At 42.8% G+C, this 19,368-nt stretch overlaps 1 protein-coding gene across 1 annotated transcript in view; it reads left to right on the forward strand.

Annotated features, from left to right (window-relative positions):
* The first annotated feature begins 468 nt into the window (after positions 1-468).
* Positions 469-19,368, forward strand: part of P2RX7 (purinergic receptor P2X 7) — a 46,865-nt gene continuing 27,965 nt past the window's right edge. The window contains exons 1-3 of the mRNA XM_041729557.1: positions 469-649; positions 16,979-17,147; positions 18,259-18,327. Coding sequence (XP_041585491.1) covers positions 525-649; positions 16,979-17,147; positions 18,259-18,327 — 363 coding nt within the window. The 5' untranslated portion in view covers positions 469-524. The remainder of the gene's footprint in view (positions 650-16,978; positions 17,148-18,258; positions 18,328-19,368) is intronic.

Raw genomic sequence — 19,368 nt, forward strand, 5'->3', positions numbered from 1 at the left:
GGAGACCCCATTCACCCAGTGTTCATAGACATCTGGGGCTGAACAAAGGGTTGTGGAAATGAATCAGTCAGCCTTTGAGTGGGCCTTGAGGCAACAGAAAGATCTAGGCTCTTTATTAAGGCACAATGGAAGCACTGGGTCTCCTGACATTTGAAGGGCTGCCCCTTTCCCCCAACTGAAAGGAGTCCAAAAAAGTGAAAGAAGAAGGGGATAAAGCAGAATTCTAAAAATGCCCTTCCTTTGAACACCATCTTTGTGCGGGCATCTGGGGGAGGCCGGCTGGAGCAGGGTCATCTGCCAGCCAAGCCTGTAGGACTTCCCTTCTCTTGTTTATCCCCAGCCACATCTGGGGCAGCTGCCAGGACCCGCCCCCACTCAGCTGTCATTGGATGAACTCAAACCTAAAGGCTCCTGCTAAGAATCAGAATGTTTCATTTTCCTTTTACTGGTAGGCCTGCTGTGGTTTGGTCTGGAAGGATTGAACCCTCCTCGTTCAGACCCTAGTGGAGAGTGAGCCTCTCACCATGTCAGCCTGCTGCAGCTGTAACGATATTTTCCAGTATGAGACAAACAAAATCATCCGGATCCAGAGCATGAATTATGGCACCATTAAGTGGATCTTCCATGTGATCATCTTTTCTTACATCAGGTAAGCAGGATGTGGGGATTACCCCAAATGTCTGCAGTGTTCGACAGCACAAAAATCCCCAAGGTGCAGCTTCTGGTGCACATCTTGAATTCTATGTGGTTTTAAAATCTGAAACTTTTCTAATAGCAAGCTGTGGCTGGAGGTGGGGGGAAGGTTTGAGGTCGGGGTACAGCGGCAGGCGGCAGGAAATAGTGCCAGTCTGCTGCAAAAAGAAGCCATAAGAGGCAATGGCTCTTTGTGTTCTACTCCAGGCCTGCCAGGGTGAGCTGGTCAGGGCATGCCTGGGCAAAGTAGCAAACAGGGCAACACCCTGGGTTCTGAGGAAGGAGGCAAGGATTCAGGGCACATCTAGTGATAATGCTGGCATCTGTCTGAATCACCACCACTTAGGGGAGGAATAGGACTAGACTTGTCAATGTAACTTTAAGTCCTCTCTAGTGTTAGAAAGGCCCCTCCCTTGCTTTTTTGATTTTGTTTCTTAATAGTTTACTGAGATATAGTTCATACACTATATAACTCACTCATTTAAAGTGTACAATTTAGGGGCATCTGGGTGGCTAGGTCGGTTAAGCATCTGACTCTTGACTTTGGTTCAGGTCATGATTAAGCCCCACATCAGGCTCTGCACTCAGCATGGAGTCTGCTTAAGATTCTCTCCCTCTCCCTTTGCTCCTTCCCCTGCTCACATACTCGCTTGCTCTCTCTCAAATAAATAAATAAATAAATAAATCTTTAAAAAATAAATAAAAATAAAATATACAGTTTAGTGAGTTTTATCACATTCAGTGTTGTGTAACCATCACCACAATCAATTTTAGAAAATTTTCATCACCTCAAAAAAGAAACTCCACAGCCCTGAGCCATCATTCCCAATCCTTCTGCTCCCCTGTAGCTCTGGTGATCCACTGATCTACTCTTTGTCTGTAGGAATCGCCTATTCTGGATATGTCATAGAAATGGAATCATGCACTATGTGGTCCTTTGTGTCTGGATTCTTCCACTCGGCATCATGTTACCAAAGTGCATTCATGTTGGAACATGTATTTCTACTTCATTCCTCTTTATGGCCAAGTAATATTCCATTGTCTGGATAGACCTTTTTTTTTTTTTGGTGGACATTTGGGTTGTTTCCAGTTTGGGGCTATTATGGATAATGCTGCTATGAATACTGGTGTATCTGTGTTTGCATGAACACTTTTTCAGTTTTCTTGGGTCTGACCTACAAGTGAAACTAAAAGATCATCTGTAACTTTATTTTCAACATTTTGAGAAAGCACTCACCTGTTTTCAGAGTTGGCTATACCATTCCATATTCCCACCAGCAATGTATGTTCCAGTTTCTCCACATCCTTAACCAAACACTTGCTCTCATCTGGTTTTTGGACTTTGGGAATCCTAGTGAGCTGTGAGTGGTTCTCATTGTGGTTTTAATTCACATTTCCCTAATGGCTAATGCCCCACAACTCTTTGTGATGCTGATGATGCAAACTTGCATCTCTAAAGGCAGAGAGTGTAGTTTATTCGCTAAGGGTTAGAGCAACCTATTCCATAATCCTGGCTAAATCTCCCTGGCCAGGTCACTTAACCTGAGCCTCCCTTTCTGCATCTGTTCATAGGGTCCATAATTAAACAAAAAAAGCCGTGACAAATGCTTCTCGATGTCTGGCATAGCGTAAGAGCTCCACCAACAGCAGTTATTTTTAAAAACAATCTTTTTTTAAAAGATTTTATTTATGTATTCATAAGAGATACAGAGAGAGGGGGGCAGAGACACAGGCCAAGAGAGAAGTAGGCTCCCTGCAAGGAGCCCAATGTGGGACTCGATCCAGGATCCCGGGATCACACCCCATGCAAAAGGCAGACGTCAACTGCTAAGCCACGCAGGCGTCCCTAAAAACAATCTTTTTTTACTTAAAAAAATAGAATTGCCATATAATCTGGTAATTCCACTACTGGGTATTTACGCAAAGGAAATGAAAATACTACTTGGAAAAGATATGTGCATCCCTGTGTTTATTGCAGCATTATTTACAATAGCCAAGATATGGAAGCAACCCAAGTGCCCACTAATAGAGGGATGGATAAAGAAGATGTGGTATAGATACAATGGAATATTGCTCAGTGATAAAAAAGACTGAAATCTTGCCATTTGCAACACCATGGATGGACCTAAAAGGTATAATGTTAAGTGAAATATGTCAGTCAGAGAAAGACAAATGCCATATGATTTCACTCATACGTGGAATTAGGAAACAAAACAAATGAACAAAGAAAAAACATGCAAACAAAAAAACTAGACTCTTAAACGTAGAGAACAAACTGGTGGCCACCAAAGGGAGATGGATAGGGGAATGGGTGAAATAGATAAAAGAGATTAAGAGGGCACATCTCAATCAGCATTGAGAAATGTATAGAATTGTTGAATCATATATTGTATACCTGAAACTAATATAACACTATGTTAATTATACTTGAATATAAAAAAAGAGTCAAAATAATCTTTTTGAATATAATAGGCACTTTCATATGCATTCTCTCTGCTGACTGCCAAAATAACCACATCCATGCCTGGGATTTGAGATCTGGAAATGTGGATTCAATAATCCTTCACTGCTTTGAGCCTTGAGTTTCTCATCTCTCAAATGGGGACAAAGGTAGTAAGAATTAAATGAGTTACATGGGCACCTGGGTGGCTCGGTGGTTGAGCGTCTACCTTCTGCTCAGGGTGTGATCCCAGGGTCCTGGGATCAAGTCCTGCATAAGACTCCCTGCGGGGAGCCCTCTGCCTATGTCTCTACCTCTCTCTCTGTGTCTCTCATGAATAAATAAATAAAATCTTTTTAACAAAAGAATTAAATGAGCTATTAAATGCAAAATTGCTTTGAAAATAACTGATGTATGGCAAGCCCTTACCCAAGTGTTACTTCTTCCTATTAATAATATTATTAGGATTAACACAATGTGATTCCTATGTTTACTATGCAACAAACACTAAATAATAAACAGATATATTAAATTCTAAAATAAGACATGTTACTTAAGCCAGATATAGAACTGATGATGAAGAGTATAGTTAGTAAATGTTCCTTTATGCACCAATACATAGATCATGTGTCACAACTGCATGTAACAAGTGATGTGATTTCCTGGTATTCTTGGCATACAATTTCTTAAAAGCAAATTATTATATATAAAAGCAGATTATTATGAGAGCACCTTATAATGATAAATATTTTTCTCTCATATGGTGGAATCTTATCTTATATGCACTTAGTTCCCTCAAATCCAGTTATACATGTTCCACGGGTGCCTGGAGAGACAGCGCAATTTAAACAATGTAATGACTGAGTGACTGGGGGGCCCCAAACCAAGTGTGAGATGGGATACTTGAGTCGGGCCTTCAGCCAGTTTCTGTTCCCACATGCCTTTCACAGAGTGACTGTCTTGCCCACCCTACCTAAGAATCTAGATACATCCTCTCCACTCAACATGTTCCCTAAAAAAATCCTCCTCTTTCACCTTCACCTGGAGCAAAACTGGAAAAATAGCAATTTGTTCCAGGGCTGGAGGAAAAATAGGCTCTGGTGGACTTGTTGGAAGGTAGAAGATCTGTTTGCTATGCTTTGTGTCAAGGGTTTACCAAAGGCAGTTTTGACAAGATAAGATTTTTTTCCTTAAGTACCAACTTTAGAAGATAACTCCTATGTAAAATGCTACTCCATTTTTAAAATATATTTTAAAAGATAAAATTAAAGAAAAACTATTGCCAGCTTTGCTTTTTCCCCTCTATGTTAATGGAATATCTATTTACGTCCCACTGAATCGAGTCCCATAGACCACAGTTTGGGAAAGTTGTACTGTGAGGCCTCAAGTTGATAAAATTGCAATTTGGCCATTTGTGGGATGGGTAGACCCATGGTACACAGGGATTAGGAGTGGTAATTTGCATCAAACAGGACTGGTATGGACCACACATGGAAGTCTAGACAGGTTCAGGTAATATTCAAGCTATATAGCAGCAGACGGTGGGTTCTAGCCATGGAGTCCTAGGTTCAGAGCCTGTCCATAGGAGAATTGAAAAGGCAAAGAGCCAGGATAATGAAGTAAGACAGGGCTTCAGCTATTGAGGCTGGGGTACAAAGAAGGGGCTGTCAATAGAAGAAATAAGACAAGAGGCTGGTTAGTTTCTCATAGTCCCTTAAACCAAGTTCAGATTAGAATCAAAGGCAGGGGCTCCAGCTATAGCAGATCAAGGGGCTCCAGCTTCCAGGGTTACAGGAGTGTGTAAGCAGGATGCTGAGTAGGCCTGTGCTAGTCAGAATCGTTTGGATAGTAAATGACAGAGACCTAACTCAAGTTAGGCAACAAGCTACACGGCAGGAGAGGTGATGCTGCCCTCAGGCATGGATGGTTATAAAAGCTCACACTATCATCAGGTTGGGTCCCTCTCCCCACACTGTGGCTCTATTTGGCTTTGTTCTTGAATAGGCTTTCTATGTAGCAAGATGCCACACTCATATCCTCAGCAACTCCAGAGTAACAAGCAAGTCTTTCCTGATAGCTCTGGCATGAAAGTCCCAGGAAAGTTTCCGTTGGTAAAGCTTAAATTACATTTCCACCCCTGAACCAATCCTTGTGGCTACGGCATGGTGTCACCTGACTGGCCAATCCTGGGTCATGTGCTCACTCCCGGGGCAGGAAGTAGGGAGAGGGTGCAGGGCCCAATGAGCCCAATCTGAACCACATCCAGTGACTTTACCTTAGGAAAGAAGAATACTGTTGCCAGAAGAAATGGGGAAAGAAGCGGCGGGGGGAGGAGGGGGGGCAAAGAGAAAACAAACATCCTGTACAAGGTCTTTCCAAAACCCAGAGATTCCAGAGACTTCTGAAGACTACTGCTCTATCCCTAGCTTGTCTCAGCCCTGCACCTGGGCTGTGGAGACACTGCCCCAGGTTATTGCCAGGGCAGGGCCCTTGGTATTCTCAACAGAAATTTCCTCTGAGAATCAGCTCCAGGGATTCCATAGGGTTTTCCAACCCATGATTCTGTTTTGTCTTCTGGCCTCAATGAGATGGGAAGAATGGGATAATGATGACTATGCTCCCAGGAAAACTGAGATGAAAAACATGAATGACAATAAAAATAACTTCCCAGCAAACTTATACAGTTGGCTTTATTTATATCATCTCAATTGATATGCTGGGATGTAGTTATTCTTCTCATTATTGTAGCACAGATAAGGAAAGAAAACCTATGAAAGTTGGAGTTAATTTCTAAAAGATCATCCAGGTAGAAAGTGGGTTTCAAAGAAGGATTCAAATCCAAAACCTATCCAATGCTCTTAACCCAGAAAGCACATACTGAAGTGGTTACCTGGCAGACTGCAAAAGCCTGAGTACTAGGCCTCCTCAATCCTTGGTCAATCAATCATCCTTCCTTCTTCACCATGATCTTTGTCTTTCTGGGATGGCCTGGGCAGAACAAGGAAGGAGGCTGTAATAAGGATCCCATAAGCTTACCCTTTTCTTTTCTTTCTTTTTTTTTTTAAGCTTACCCTTTTCTATTATTCATTTATTTCTCCAAATTAATTTTAGACTATCTACTATGAGTCAGGCACTGTTCATGGCTCTAGAGATTATAACAGTGAGCTAAACAACAACTCATGGGGCTATATGCCAGTGGAGGAGAGAGAGATGATACCAAAAAAAGCAAAAAAAAAAAAAGACATAAAATCTGATGGCGATAAATACTATGAAGAGTAATAAAGCAGAGAAAGGACAGAGAAAGATAATGGGCAAAGGTGAGTATGTGTGGGATAGACATTTGGGCTAACATGTATGGGATAGACATTTGGGCTGAGATCTGTTTGAAGAGAGGGAGCAAGACACGAAATATCTAAGAGAAGAATGTTTCTGGTGGGGAGAACAGCAAGTACAAAGGCTCTGAGGTAGGGACTTCATAGGGTGTTCAAGGAAAAGGAGGTCAGTGTGGCTGGAGCAAAGGGAATAAGTTAGTGAATGAGAGGAAGTGTGTAAACTGGAGAGATAACATAGGTGGGGGAGGAAGGGCAGATCACACAGGGCCTTGGAGGCCACTCTGAGTTCTTTGGATTTTATTTTGAGTGAGTCAAGAAGTCATAGGAGGATTTTAAGTAGAGAAGTAAAAGATGTTTTCATTTTCTTGGGAAGATTTCCCTCTTCCCTGGAGACTAGCCGTCTCAGAAGCTATTCCAGTGAATACAGAAGACTAGGGAAAACTGAGAGAAAAACAGGAGAAGAAACCCCACTCCAAATGCTTCTTCTCCCTTACCCAGTCAATCTCTCCCCAGGCTAAAAGAAAGCACAGTATAGTCCTGCACAGCCTCAGGCTGTCTGTCACCATGGAGATGGTGCTAGTTTGTGGCTGTTAAAATGTAGCTCCTGGCTGGCTGCCTGTTTCATGGGAGGGTTGGCACACACCTACCTGTGAGGCCAGGCCTCTTCCAACTGTAGAAGTGGACCCACCACAGAGATGGGAGGGGCAGATCCAACCCAGGCTTGGCCCCTCTGGCCCCTGTCACTTGAGGGCAACAGAAACATGAAGAGATTTGCCACATTCTCATCCTTGCCTGAACTCCTGGGTGATGTGATAGAGATAGAGAAAAGATCTGCTTTGGGAGGGCATGGCCTCTAGAAGAGGAGAATCCAGCCACCTGACTCAAGGGACCTAAAGAACAGCGAATGCACATATCTGAAAGCAAGAAAGAGGGATATCCAGGATAGTATGTTCCAGAACCTGGTGAGAGAGAAGGGAGAAGCAGGGGCCCAAGAGCAGAGATGCAGGCAAGGGCCCGACAGGGGGAAGAGTTGGAATTTGCTCCTAAAGGCTGTGGGAAGTCACTGACAAGGTTTACAGTGGAGGAGTGAAACCGTTTGATTCCTGTTCCTAAAAACACTCTCTGGCTACTGTGTGGAAGGCAGATTGTAGGGGGCAAGAGTGATGGGAGGAGGACAGTGAGAAAGGCGCCAGCATTGCCCAGATGAGAGGCCTGGCCACCTGGATAATAACAGGACAGCGCAGGTAGCCAGAAGTGGGCAAAGCAGGAATACATTTTGGAGGCAGAACTGACAAATTTGCTAGGAGGTGGAAGATGGCTCTGGGTTCCCAAGTGGGTGATGATGCCTTGACTGACAGGAGGAAAACAGGAGTGGCCAACTTGTCAACTAACAGCATTGTTAACAGCGTCAAGCAAGCAAACAACTACTACCATCTATTGGCATCCCTCCATTAATGTCTAAACTAAAACATTAAAAAAGCTGGAAGCACATAGTCTACAAAAATGGTCCTTTCAAATGAATAAATTTAGCTTTTTGGAGAGCTTGCCTTGTTGTCCTGGTTTTCTCATTTCACCCTGGAAGCTGAGGCTTCTCTGCAGACCATCTCTCACATAGCCACAGGCTTTGGGGCACGGCCACTCCAGCCCAGCCTCCCACCCAGGAGAGGAACCTCCCAACCCTCCTGGGTTCTTAGCATAGTGCTGAAAAGAGGAAGGACCTGATTATATGGATTATTCACTGAGCAGCAGGCATCAGCTGGCTGACATGCAAGATGCCAAGAAAGAGAGGCAAAGGTGACACTGGAGAAGCCAGCAAAGATCATATTATCAACAGCCTTGAACTCTATCCTGGGGACACTGAGAAAGCACAGAGTCATCCCCACCCTGCCACCAACACTTCATTATGAAAAATTTCAACTTTTCTAGACAATATTCTCAAACTCAGCAGAGCAGATTCTGTGTAGAACTAGATATCCCGCCCAATATAACACTAATATCTCCTTATTAAAGAAGAAGAAACAATGATCCAGAAGGACTAAGTAACTTACCCATGGCCATGTAGTGAGTAAGTTGCAGAGCCAAGATTGAACCGAAGCTCCTCACTCCAGAGCCCAAGCTTTTATGAAATCATGTAGAATATGGAGGAGACAGGAGCACAAGTGGAGGCAGGGAGACCATTCAGGAGGCTACCAGGTGGTCCAGATGAGAGTTGATGGTGATCTAGAATGAGGAGGTGAAAGTGGTAGAGGAGAGACGTAGTTGAATAACATAAGGAGGATAAAACAGGATTTGACAATTGAATGGTTGAGGGGTAATGAGGAAAAGGATGCTAAGGAATGTTTCTGGATTGGGCAACTGATGTGGTGGGAGAACTTACTGGGATAGGAAATGTAGGAGGGGAAAGCCCATCTGGGGTGAAAGATGAGTTCAGAACTGAAGGCATTGAGTTTGTCATGTATATGGGACATACAAATTTAGATGCTTAATTTAGATGCTTAGCTGATGGATATGTGAATCTGGAACTAGAGATAAAGATTAATATATCACCAGCATATAGATGGTAACTAGAACCCTGGAAGTAGCTACAACTGGCCAGCAAGAGCAGACGTAAATGAGAAAGCAAGAGGGTTAAAACAGACCCTTGAGGAATGCTAAGTGATGGGCAAGCACAGAAGTCCCTGAAGGATTCTTAGAAGGGGTGGCCATGGAGATCCAAAGAAAGTCTAGGGAATGTGGATTCCAAGAAGCTAAGGGAAGAAGGGGAAGGAGGTGTTGCATGGTCATTGGTGTCAAATGCTGCTGAGAGTTTTAAGATCAGATCTGTAGTATGTCTATCAGAGTTAGCAAGGATGACGTTGCTATTTATTTGGCAAGAGAGACTTTAGAGAAGTGTAGAGCGGGAGCCAGACTGGAGTGGGCGGAGGAGTGAATGAAGATGCAGAAATGGATGTAGTGACTCATTCTTTCAAGAGACTTGGCTACAAAGGAGAAGAGAGGCACTGAGTGGTGGTAGGAGAAGAATGTGGGGTTGAAAGAGGATTTATTTTTAAGATGGGAAATGATGTTGGAATGCAGATGGAGAGGAGACCAGAGAAAGGGAGATGATGAGATAAATGAAAATTATCATCATCATCATCACTATCACCAAATAGCAACCACAAAGAAAGCTTATTCTTTTCTTGGACTAACCATTAGAAGTTTCTTCCTTACACTGAGCCCAGCTCAGTGTCCCTGTAATTTTTCCCCTTTGGTTAGAGTTCTGCTTTGTGATCCCGCTTCTGGTTGACACTCTTCAAATGACTGTACCCTGCTATTGTATTTTTCCTTTACTGTAAAATAATAATCCCAATCCCTCTGGCCATGTGCCCTCAACATGGTATCCAGATCCTTTACTATCTCAGCCAAGCCCACACAACCCCACACTCTTATTTTGTCAAGGCTTTTTTTTTTTTTTTTTTGTCAAGGCCTTCTTAAAAGTGGTACATGCACTCTTACTTTGCTGATGGAAGCATGAAATGGTTCAACTTTTTGTGATTTGGCTAAATGAATTGAAATATAAAATGTATGCATCCTGGTATGCCTGGGTGGCTCAGTGGTTGAGCATCTGCCTTCGGCTCATGTCGTGATCCAGGGGTCTTGGGATCGAGTCCCGCATCAGGTTCCCCACAGGGAGCTTGCTTCTCCTTTTGCCTATGTCTCTGCCTCTCTCTCTCTCTCTGTGTTTCTCATGAATAAATAAATAAAATCTTTTAAAAAATGTATGCATTCTTTAACCCAGAAATTTATCTTAAGGTGTGAAATTTATCTTTGGTGTGAAAGGATTCTTTTGCAAGTATATGCCTGGCAACATGAGAGAGGAGGTGGAGAGACAATGAAAAATAGTGCTTAAGAGAACAGACCAGTAGTGAAAGAATGAATGCTTATCCCCCAAAAATCGGGAACAAAACAAGGATGCCTGTTCTCACTGCTCCTATTCAGCACTGTACTCAAAGTTCTAGCCAGAGCAATTAGGCAAGAAAAAGAAATAGAAGCCATCCAAATTGGAAAAGAAGAAGTAAAACACCACTCAGATAATATCATCCTATATATGGAGAATCCAAAAGAAGTCACAAAAAGCTATTAAAGTTAATAAACCAATTCAGTGAAGTTTTGAGGTACAAGATCCACACATAAAAATCAGTTGTGTTTCTCTACATCAGCAGGTAAAAATTCAAAGAGTCAATATATATTATTAATATATGCTTAAAAGAGTGGTTTGGTACATAGCAGAGCTGTATCAGGGTTACCAAAAAAATGTTTGCAATTGGAAAAACTGAGCAAAACTTCTAGTTAAATATCCACCAGGAAGAGACTGGGGGCAAATTATCACGACTTGCCTCTTAGGCTGAACTGTATTAAAACATGTAGAGTATGGCCATGTTTGGGTGTCAAAGTGTGGGCATAAAGAGATACCTGGAAAATACTCTTGTTTCAACAGCAGTAACCTCTGGGAGGGAGAATGTTGGAAGCTTTCATATTCTTTGGGCAGTTCTATGAAATTTACACTTTCACAACAACTAAAGGGGTTTTCTTGAAAAATGTGCCTCATAAAACCCAAGCATGGGGCTCCTATAGCTTGCTGCCTAATAAGGCCATAGGTCATTGGCTTACCACCACCCAATAGTGAAATATTCTACTTCTTTCACTGAAGCTTAAGATAACACTAGTTGCTTGTTTTGTTTTCTTCTGGATGATATAATGTTGGTTTATATGGGTTTAGGATTATCTAAAATTTTCAGGCGTCTAACATAAACTTCTGCCACCTTGGGTAGGCTACAGTTTGTACTGGCATAACTGAATTTTTTACTTCAAGGTAAGGATTTTACATGTATCCATTATTCTTCCTCTACTTGATTAACTTTAACTAATAGCTTAAGATTTACTCTCTGTTCTCCAGAGTTGAATATGTAGAAAGTATTGTATTCTGCAGTACAAGTTCTTTGAATGAGAGAGCATTTGGGAAGCATTTAAGGAAGGGTTTTCCAGAAGTGTTGGCTGACGGAGAAGAAATGCAATAGCCAAAGGAAATTAGAAGCGAAGATGATGTCTTAGTTAAGCTGTGGGTAGCAAGGAACTGAAACTCCTTCACTCTAGCTCAAGAAAAGGTGGGGTAGGATAGAATAGGGTAGAGGGCGGAGCTCTTTTTTTTTTTTTAAGATTTTTATTTAGTTATTTATTCATGACAGACACAGAGAGAGAGAGAGAGAGAGAGAGAGAGAGAGGCAGAGACACAGGCAGAGGGAGAAGCAGGCTCCATGCAGGGAGCCTGACGTGGGACTCAATCCCCGGTCTCCAGGATCAGGCCCTGGGCTGAAGGTGGCGCCAAACCGCTGGGCCACCGGAGCTGCCCTAAAGCTCTTATAAAGCTACAATAGGCCAACTGTATTGTAGTAGGCTGAATAATGGCCCACAAAAGATATCCACTCCCAATCCCCAGGACCTGTGAATCTGTTACCTTATATGGCAAAATGGAACTCTGCAGATGTGATTGGGTTCAAGGTCTTAAAATGGGGAGATTATCCTTGATTATCTGAGTGTCCCCGATGTAATCACAAGAGTCTTCAAAGAAAGGAAGTAAGAAGGTAAAAGTTAGAAAAAGGAGATATGATGACAGGAGCTGAGGTTGGACTGACACAGCCAGGAGCCCAGGAATTCCATGGCAGCTTCTAGAAGCTGGATATGGTGAGGAACAGATTCTGTCATGGAGGCCTCCAGAAGGAACCAGCCCTCTGGGAGTCACCTTGATTTCAGTCCCATGAAACCAATTTTATGTATCTGTCCCCCAGAACTAAGAGAATAAATTTATATTAAGACACTAAGTTTGTGGTAACTTGTTACAGCAGCAATGGAAAACTAATATAATGGGTACTTAACTTGCCTTGGGGGTGCAGGCTCTCCTCTACTTTCTTCTCAGCATATCTCTTGCTGTCCTTGGCCCCTGTCCTCCCACCTCAGAGTGGGCCAGGGGTGGAAACAATTGGATTCTTCTCTTAGGGTTTTAAACACAATAAAGCAGAGGCTGCAGGCCCAACCTCTCTGTGAGGCACAAAGGATACAGTGTCCAGGGCCCATGGTTTCATTTAGGGGCCAAGAAAATGTTGGCCTTGGGCTAAGTGTCAGTAAACCAGATTTGAGGATGGCCCACCTTCAGATCCTATCCTTTTATTCTAGAGTTACCTTCACTCAGTGAGCTCAGGCGCTGTGAAGAAGAGCCAGGCTTCACTAAGCAGTGCTTCCTACCTGCGGCCCTTTGAGGATTCTCTCGCCAGGCTGACATGGAGGCCGGGCCCCCTGAGGTGCCCCCTGAGAAAGCCCTTCATATTCAGAGTATATGCAAGTCCCCTCTACCTCCCCAGTCTCGTCAGCTTTCCACTGCACCATCTCTTTCTCCTCATCCTACAAGGTGTCAATAAACTCCCAGCTCCTTCCTGCCCTTGTGCCAGAGGGACCGGTAGGTTTGCCGTCTTCAGCATGCACAGAATTGCAACTTCTTGGAGCTGAAAGTTCACGGGGATCAGGGAGCCAAGCAGCCCTCCCCTTGCTCAGGAACTACACCCATGGCCAGAGGTGACATGGCTTGTCTGAGTCTTAGGGATGGTCCTTAGGGCAGGATCCTGCCAACTCTTTTCCTCCTTTTTCCTTTGATGCAGTTCTTATATGGTAGGTTCATTATCATACAAAGACAAATTTTCTGACTTATGAGAGGGCTGGGTTCCATTACAGCTGACCTGTAATATGTTGTGCATTCTGGAATGAATATGGCAGCTTCGAATTGAGCTTCCCAAGCACTGGGCCAAACTGACCCAGTGTTATTCTGGGAGAATGTCACCACGTCTGACACAAAAACACTGCATAGATCATGTCCACATTGTGATGCTAGGCTGAAATACATTGTCCAACAAGTATTATAGTTGTCTATGGAATCGTATGAAATAGCTTTCTCATATATGCTGATTGGACCTAAAACCTGGATCTCTAGCTCCAATGTCCTTCTTGATGAGACTTCTTTTTTCTTTTATTTTTCTTAAGATTTCATTTTTGAGTAATCTCTACACACAAGATGGGGCTGGAAGTCACATCCTCGAGACCAAGAGCCACACACACTCCACTGATATAGCCAGCCAGGTGCCCCTGATGAGCTTTTTAAATGAATGGTATATAAATACTAAAATATACTGAGAATAACATAATAAACACCACGTTCCACTCTCCAACTTAAGAAATAAAACATTACTAATCCAGTTTTAGTTCCCTGACGACCCAGCCCAGATCCCATTTTCTTTCTTCTTCCCTTATAAACATCATCCTGAATTTGGTGTTTGTCATTCCGTGTTCATTTTTATATCTCTACAACATATGTCTATAGCTACAAAAACATTTTTCCCTTTTTTATTGAGGTGAGATTCATATCATATAAAATGGCCATTTTAAAGTGATCAAGTCATGGGGCGCCTGGATGGCTCAGTCCATTAAGCATTTGCCTTCAGCTCAGGTCATGATCTCGGGGTCTTGGGATCAAGCCCCGCATCAGGCTCCCTGCTCAGTGGGAAATCTGCTTCTCCTTCTCCCTCTGCTGCTCCTCCTGCTTCTTCATGCGTGCGTGCTCTCTCTCTCTCTCTCTCTCTGTCAAGTAAATAAATAAAATCTTTAAAAAAATAAAGTGATCAAGTCAGTGGCATTTAGTAATACACATTGTTGTGCATCCACCACCTCTATCTAGTTCCAAAACATTTTCACCACTCCAAAAGAAAACCACATGCATTCATAGTCACCTTGGTTCCCCAGCCCTAGCACCCATCAATCTACTGTCTCTATGGATTTACCTATTCTGGATTATTTCATATATAAATAGAATCATTCAACATGTTACCTTTCGCATCTGTCTTCTTTTACTTAGCATAATGTTTTTGAGGTTCCTGCACAGTATAACCTGTCTCAGCACTTCATTCTTTTTTATAACCCAATAACATTTCGTTTGGGTAGACCACATTTTGTTTTTCTATTCATCTACTGTTGAACATGTAGGCTATTTCCATTGGCTATTATGAATTATGCTGTGAGCATTCATGGACAGGCCTTTGTTTGAGTGTAGAATGCTGTTTTGGATTTCTTTAAACTTTATGTCATACCGTGACATGTTTTATTTTCTCAACATTGTATTATTTCCATATTGGTATAAGTAGCTCTCCATTCATTGTGACTAGAGCATCCCTATTGTATGAATCCAAAAATTTATTTACTTATTTAATGTTCAAGGAATTCAGGTTATTTCATTTTCCCTCTTACAAATAAGGCTGCCATAAACATTCTTATACATAACTCCTTGGACATATGGACGAGGGTTTCTCTAGGGAATATACCCAAGAGCAAAATTGCGGGGTCCTGGGAGATGCACTTCTTTAAATGTACTTCATAATGCCAATGTGAGCTGCCTGGGAATACAATCTGGTACGGCCACTCTGGAAGACAGTATGGAGGTTCCTTAAAAAGTTGAAAATAGAGCTACCCTATGACCCAGCAATTGTACTACTGGGTATTTACCCCAAAGATACAAATGCAGTGATCTGAAGGGGCACCTGTACCCCAATGTTCATAGCAGCAATGTCCACAACAGCTGAATATGGAAAGAGCCCAGATGTCCATCCATTATCGAATGGATAATGAAGATATGGTATATATACAATGCAATATTACTCAGCCATCAAAAAAATGAAATCTTGCTGTGGATGGAACTAGAGGATATTATGCTAAGTGAAATAAGTCAATCAGAGAAAGACAATTATCATAGGATCTCACTCCTATGTGGAATTTAAGAAACAAAACAGAGGACCATAGGGGAAGAGAGGAAAAATAAAACAAGACAAAATCAGAGAGAGAGACAAACCATAAGAGACTCATAATCATAGGAAACAAACTGAGAGTCAATGTAGAGGTGGAGAGTGGGGTATGGGGTAACCAGATGATGGACATTAAGGAGGGCACGTGATATAATGAGCACTGGGTGGTTTTTTTATGTATTATTTTTATGGGAGTTCGATTTGCCAACATATAGTATAACACCCAGGAACCCTGGGTGTTATATAAGACTAATGAATCACTGAACTCTACCTCTGAAACCAATAATACATTATACATTAATTAATTGAATTTAAATTTTAAAAAGAGGACTTACAAAGAAAAAAAATACATATAGAAATTTTAAAAAATAAAAAACAAAAAACAAATGTGAACTATCTTTTCAATAGTCTCCCAGGGCTCTCAACCCTGGCTGTGCATTAAAATCACCCAATAAACTTTTTAAAAATATATAAGTACTTGGATAACGCCCCAGACTTACTGAATCAGAATTTCCAGGGATGGGACTGGGGAGTTGCAATTTTGAAAGCTCTCTGAGGATTATAATACACAGCCAAGGTTGAGAAGAGCTGGGACCAAGTCTTGGCCCACTCTGTGCTGGTTTCCCAAGGTTAGTTCCTCTTTTAACAGCCACTGGATTATACTTCCTAAATCATTCAGATATTAGGGGCTGGCCTGAGGGAAGAGACCAAATAAATCCGTGCTGAATGAATAAACAAAGTATTTAAAATAAAGTCAGAATTATTCAGGGCAATGCAAGCAGGAAAAACAAACAGAGATGGAATCTACCATTTTTAATTATTAATTCCATCTTCTCCCTCTCTTCCTCCCACTATAATCATTTCGATTCATATTCTAAAGAAGGTATTAACACCTAATGAACTGATCAAAGGCAGGAAACTGAGGCAGAACAAACCTAGCTCGTGGTTAAGAGGTCTGGCTCTGGACTCGAAGGCAGACCAACAGAGGACCTCAGTTCTGCCGCTGACAATCTGGGTTATCTTGGGCAGTTTGCTTTACCTCTCTGAGACCATTCTCTCATCTACAAAAGTGAGATGACAGTAACTATCTCCTATTGCCACGAAGATTAAACAGATGAGGCACGTAAAGCCCTTGGCATGTATTAAGTGCTCTGTAAAGGGCAACTACGATTATCAGTATTATTTATAAACCAGGTGTGTGTTTCTGGAAAATAGGTGGCTGACCTGCTGGACACAGTTGATACGTTGCTCAGCCCCAGGACAATGCAGGTGGACCAATCTAGCGCTGGGCTTTGGGATTTAAGAAGCTGCCCTAGGGTCTATATTAGGAAATATTGGAGGTTGACATTAGGGGCAATAGTTTCCACGTGCTGAATGCTCACAATGTGCTGGATACTATGCTGAAGAGTTTGCACACATGCCTCATTCCATCCTCACAACTCCTGAGGTAGGTATGACTATTCTTCCCACTTTACAGATAAGGAAAATGAGTCACAGAGAAGGCAAGTAGCCTGCCCAGAGTCACTCAGCAAAGCTAAGATTTGAATAGAGGCATCCTCCAGAACTTACATGCAAAACCACTGCATTGTGCCTCCCTTGAGAAAACCATTTGACACTTTTCTGTGTCTGCCATTTAGCTTCGCTTTAATCAGTGACAAGCGGTACCAACAGAAAGAGCCTCTTATCAGTTCTGTACACACCAAGGTGAAAGGGACAGCAGAGGTGAAAATGGAGATATTGGAGAATGGAATCAAGAAGATGGTGTCTACTGTCTTCGACACTGCGGATTACACCTTCCCCTTGCAGGTAAGCACTTGTCAACAACTCCCAAGGACTCCTCCCTGGTTGCTGTCACCAGGGCCTTTGCCTCCCTCCCCTGGGACTGGAGCCTCACTCTAGAAAAATACTGGCCCTATTTTAAAAAGCTCTGTGAAAATCCCAGCTGAGAAAACCTAAAAATTGCAAAATTGGGTCAGATCCAGCAGCTCAAAAATGATTCTATGCTTTATCAAGTCCTACAGGGTTTCTCAAAATAGCAGTGTGTCCTGGTGCATTTAAAGCACGATTTGATTCACTCACAATTGATTTCTACACAGCTTTTTAGAAGCAGGGCCGTCAAGTCAGCAAGGTCTGCCTAGATTCATAAGGACATAGAAATTCCTGCCTGGACAGGACTGGCCCTTCTATATTGTTTGTGTGGCGTTTTATCAACAAAAATGTCTTCAGGAAGAAAGACATCCCGATACATTTTTGCACAAGGGAAAGGAAATAGATGACAAAGAAAGGAAGGATGTGGATCACAGGGAAAGGCTATGTGACTGCTTAAATTTGCAAGAAGAGAAAATAAAAGTAGGATAGTCAAAAAGGAGAAATCAAAGTTGGAATGAGAACACCAAACACCAAAGAACGGATAGGGAGGCTGGAGGGACAAAAGGGCACTTCTGCAGCTTCTGGGAGCTGGGGTGCTTTGCAAAATCATAAAACCCAGGCCACTATCTGTTTCTACCAGCAGGTCAGTAAGATCTCCAGCTATTTCCTGGGCTGTGGGATGCCTTTTGCCTTTTATTTAATTAAAATCCTGGATTATCTGAACTGCGTTCTGATGAAGCCAACACTCTCCCCCCCCCCCCCCCCCCCAGGTCTCTTACATTTCGATTTAATGTGTTCAAAAAATGAAAAGGCTGCTTTTGAGGCTGGAATGGAGAAAGAATACTCAATCAATCTGAATGTCCTTGCGCTCTCCCTTGGCTCAGCAGGGCGGCTCAACCAGCTTTGATATTAAACCCTCAGCATAGTCCAAGTTGCTCCCAGACCAGATTTCTAGAGTGTAGTTTAGAAAGGTGGAAGGTTTGCCCCCAGGCATGGAGCAAGCTGGATTATTATGATTAAGTAGCTCTGCTCTCCTCTTTCTCCACAGGGGAACTCCTTCTTCGTGATGACAAACTTTCTCAAGACAGAAGGTCAACAGCAGGGGTTCTGTCCTGAGGTAAGGAGGGGACCCGGAGTGGTCAGCAGGTGAGAAGAGTTGCTGGAGGAGGCACAGGTCAAAGGAAGATAATGGGCAGAGGCCATTTGCATGTCAGGGTCAGGCTCTGGTTGCCCTAAGACTGTCCACTAAACCTGCTTCCTAGAAAACAAGAAGTCAAACGTGCATAAACTAACCATCCCATTTCTCTTTTCCCTCTTCTGTCCTCAGGTCTGAGGCCTAACTGACCTCATTTTCTGAGGCCAGGAGAACATGCTGGCTGGCACCCTGTACTTCCCATTTCCTGTTGAGCCTTTATGCTTGTCACCTTGCCCAGTTCAGCAGCCACAGGGCTCCTGCTTGGACCAGGTCCCTGCTCTCCACCCCAAGGGCCTCCCCTGAGAGTGGTACCTGGCTGCTCAGCATCTGCTTTGTAGATTTTTATTTACTTTCCTTTTTTTATTGATATGTAACTCATATACCATAGAGTCCACCATTTTAAAGTGGACTCTTTAAAGTGTAGAAATTAGTGATTCTTAGTATTTTCACAATGTTGTACCAACCACATCACTACCTAATTCCAGGACATTTTCGTCACCCCAAAAAGAAGTCCTGTATCTATTAGCAGTCATTTCCCCAGTCCCACCCCTGCCCCTCAGCTTCTGGTGAGCCCTGATCTACTTTCTGTCTGTGGATTTGCCTATTCTGTGTATTTCATATCACTGAGCTCATACAATATGTATCATACACTATGTGTCCTTTTGTGTCTGGCTCCTTTCACTCGGCATCACGTTTAGAAGGGTCACCCTGGGGCACCTGGGTAGCTCAGTGGTTGAGCATCTGCCTTTGGCTCATGTTGTGATCCTGGAGTCCTGGGATAGAGTCCCACATCGGGCTCCCTACAGGGAGCCTGCTTCTCCCTCTGCCTCTCTGTGTGTCTCTCATTAATAAATAAATTAAACAAAAAAATAGAAGGGTCATCCTGTTGTAGCAGGCGCAGTGCTTCTTTCCTTTTTTACAGCTGAGTCACCCCCATTGTATGAATGCACTATGCTTTATTTT

Source organism: Vulpes lagopus, chromosome 14, assembly GCF_018345385.1.
Source record: "Vulpes lagopus strain Blue_001 chromosome 14, ASM1834538v1, whole genome shotgun sequence".
NCBI lineage: Eukaryota > Metazoa > Chordata > Mammalia > Carnivora > Canidae > Vulpes > Vulpes lagopus.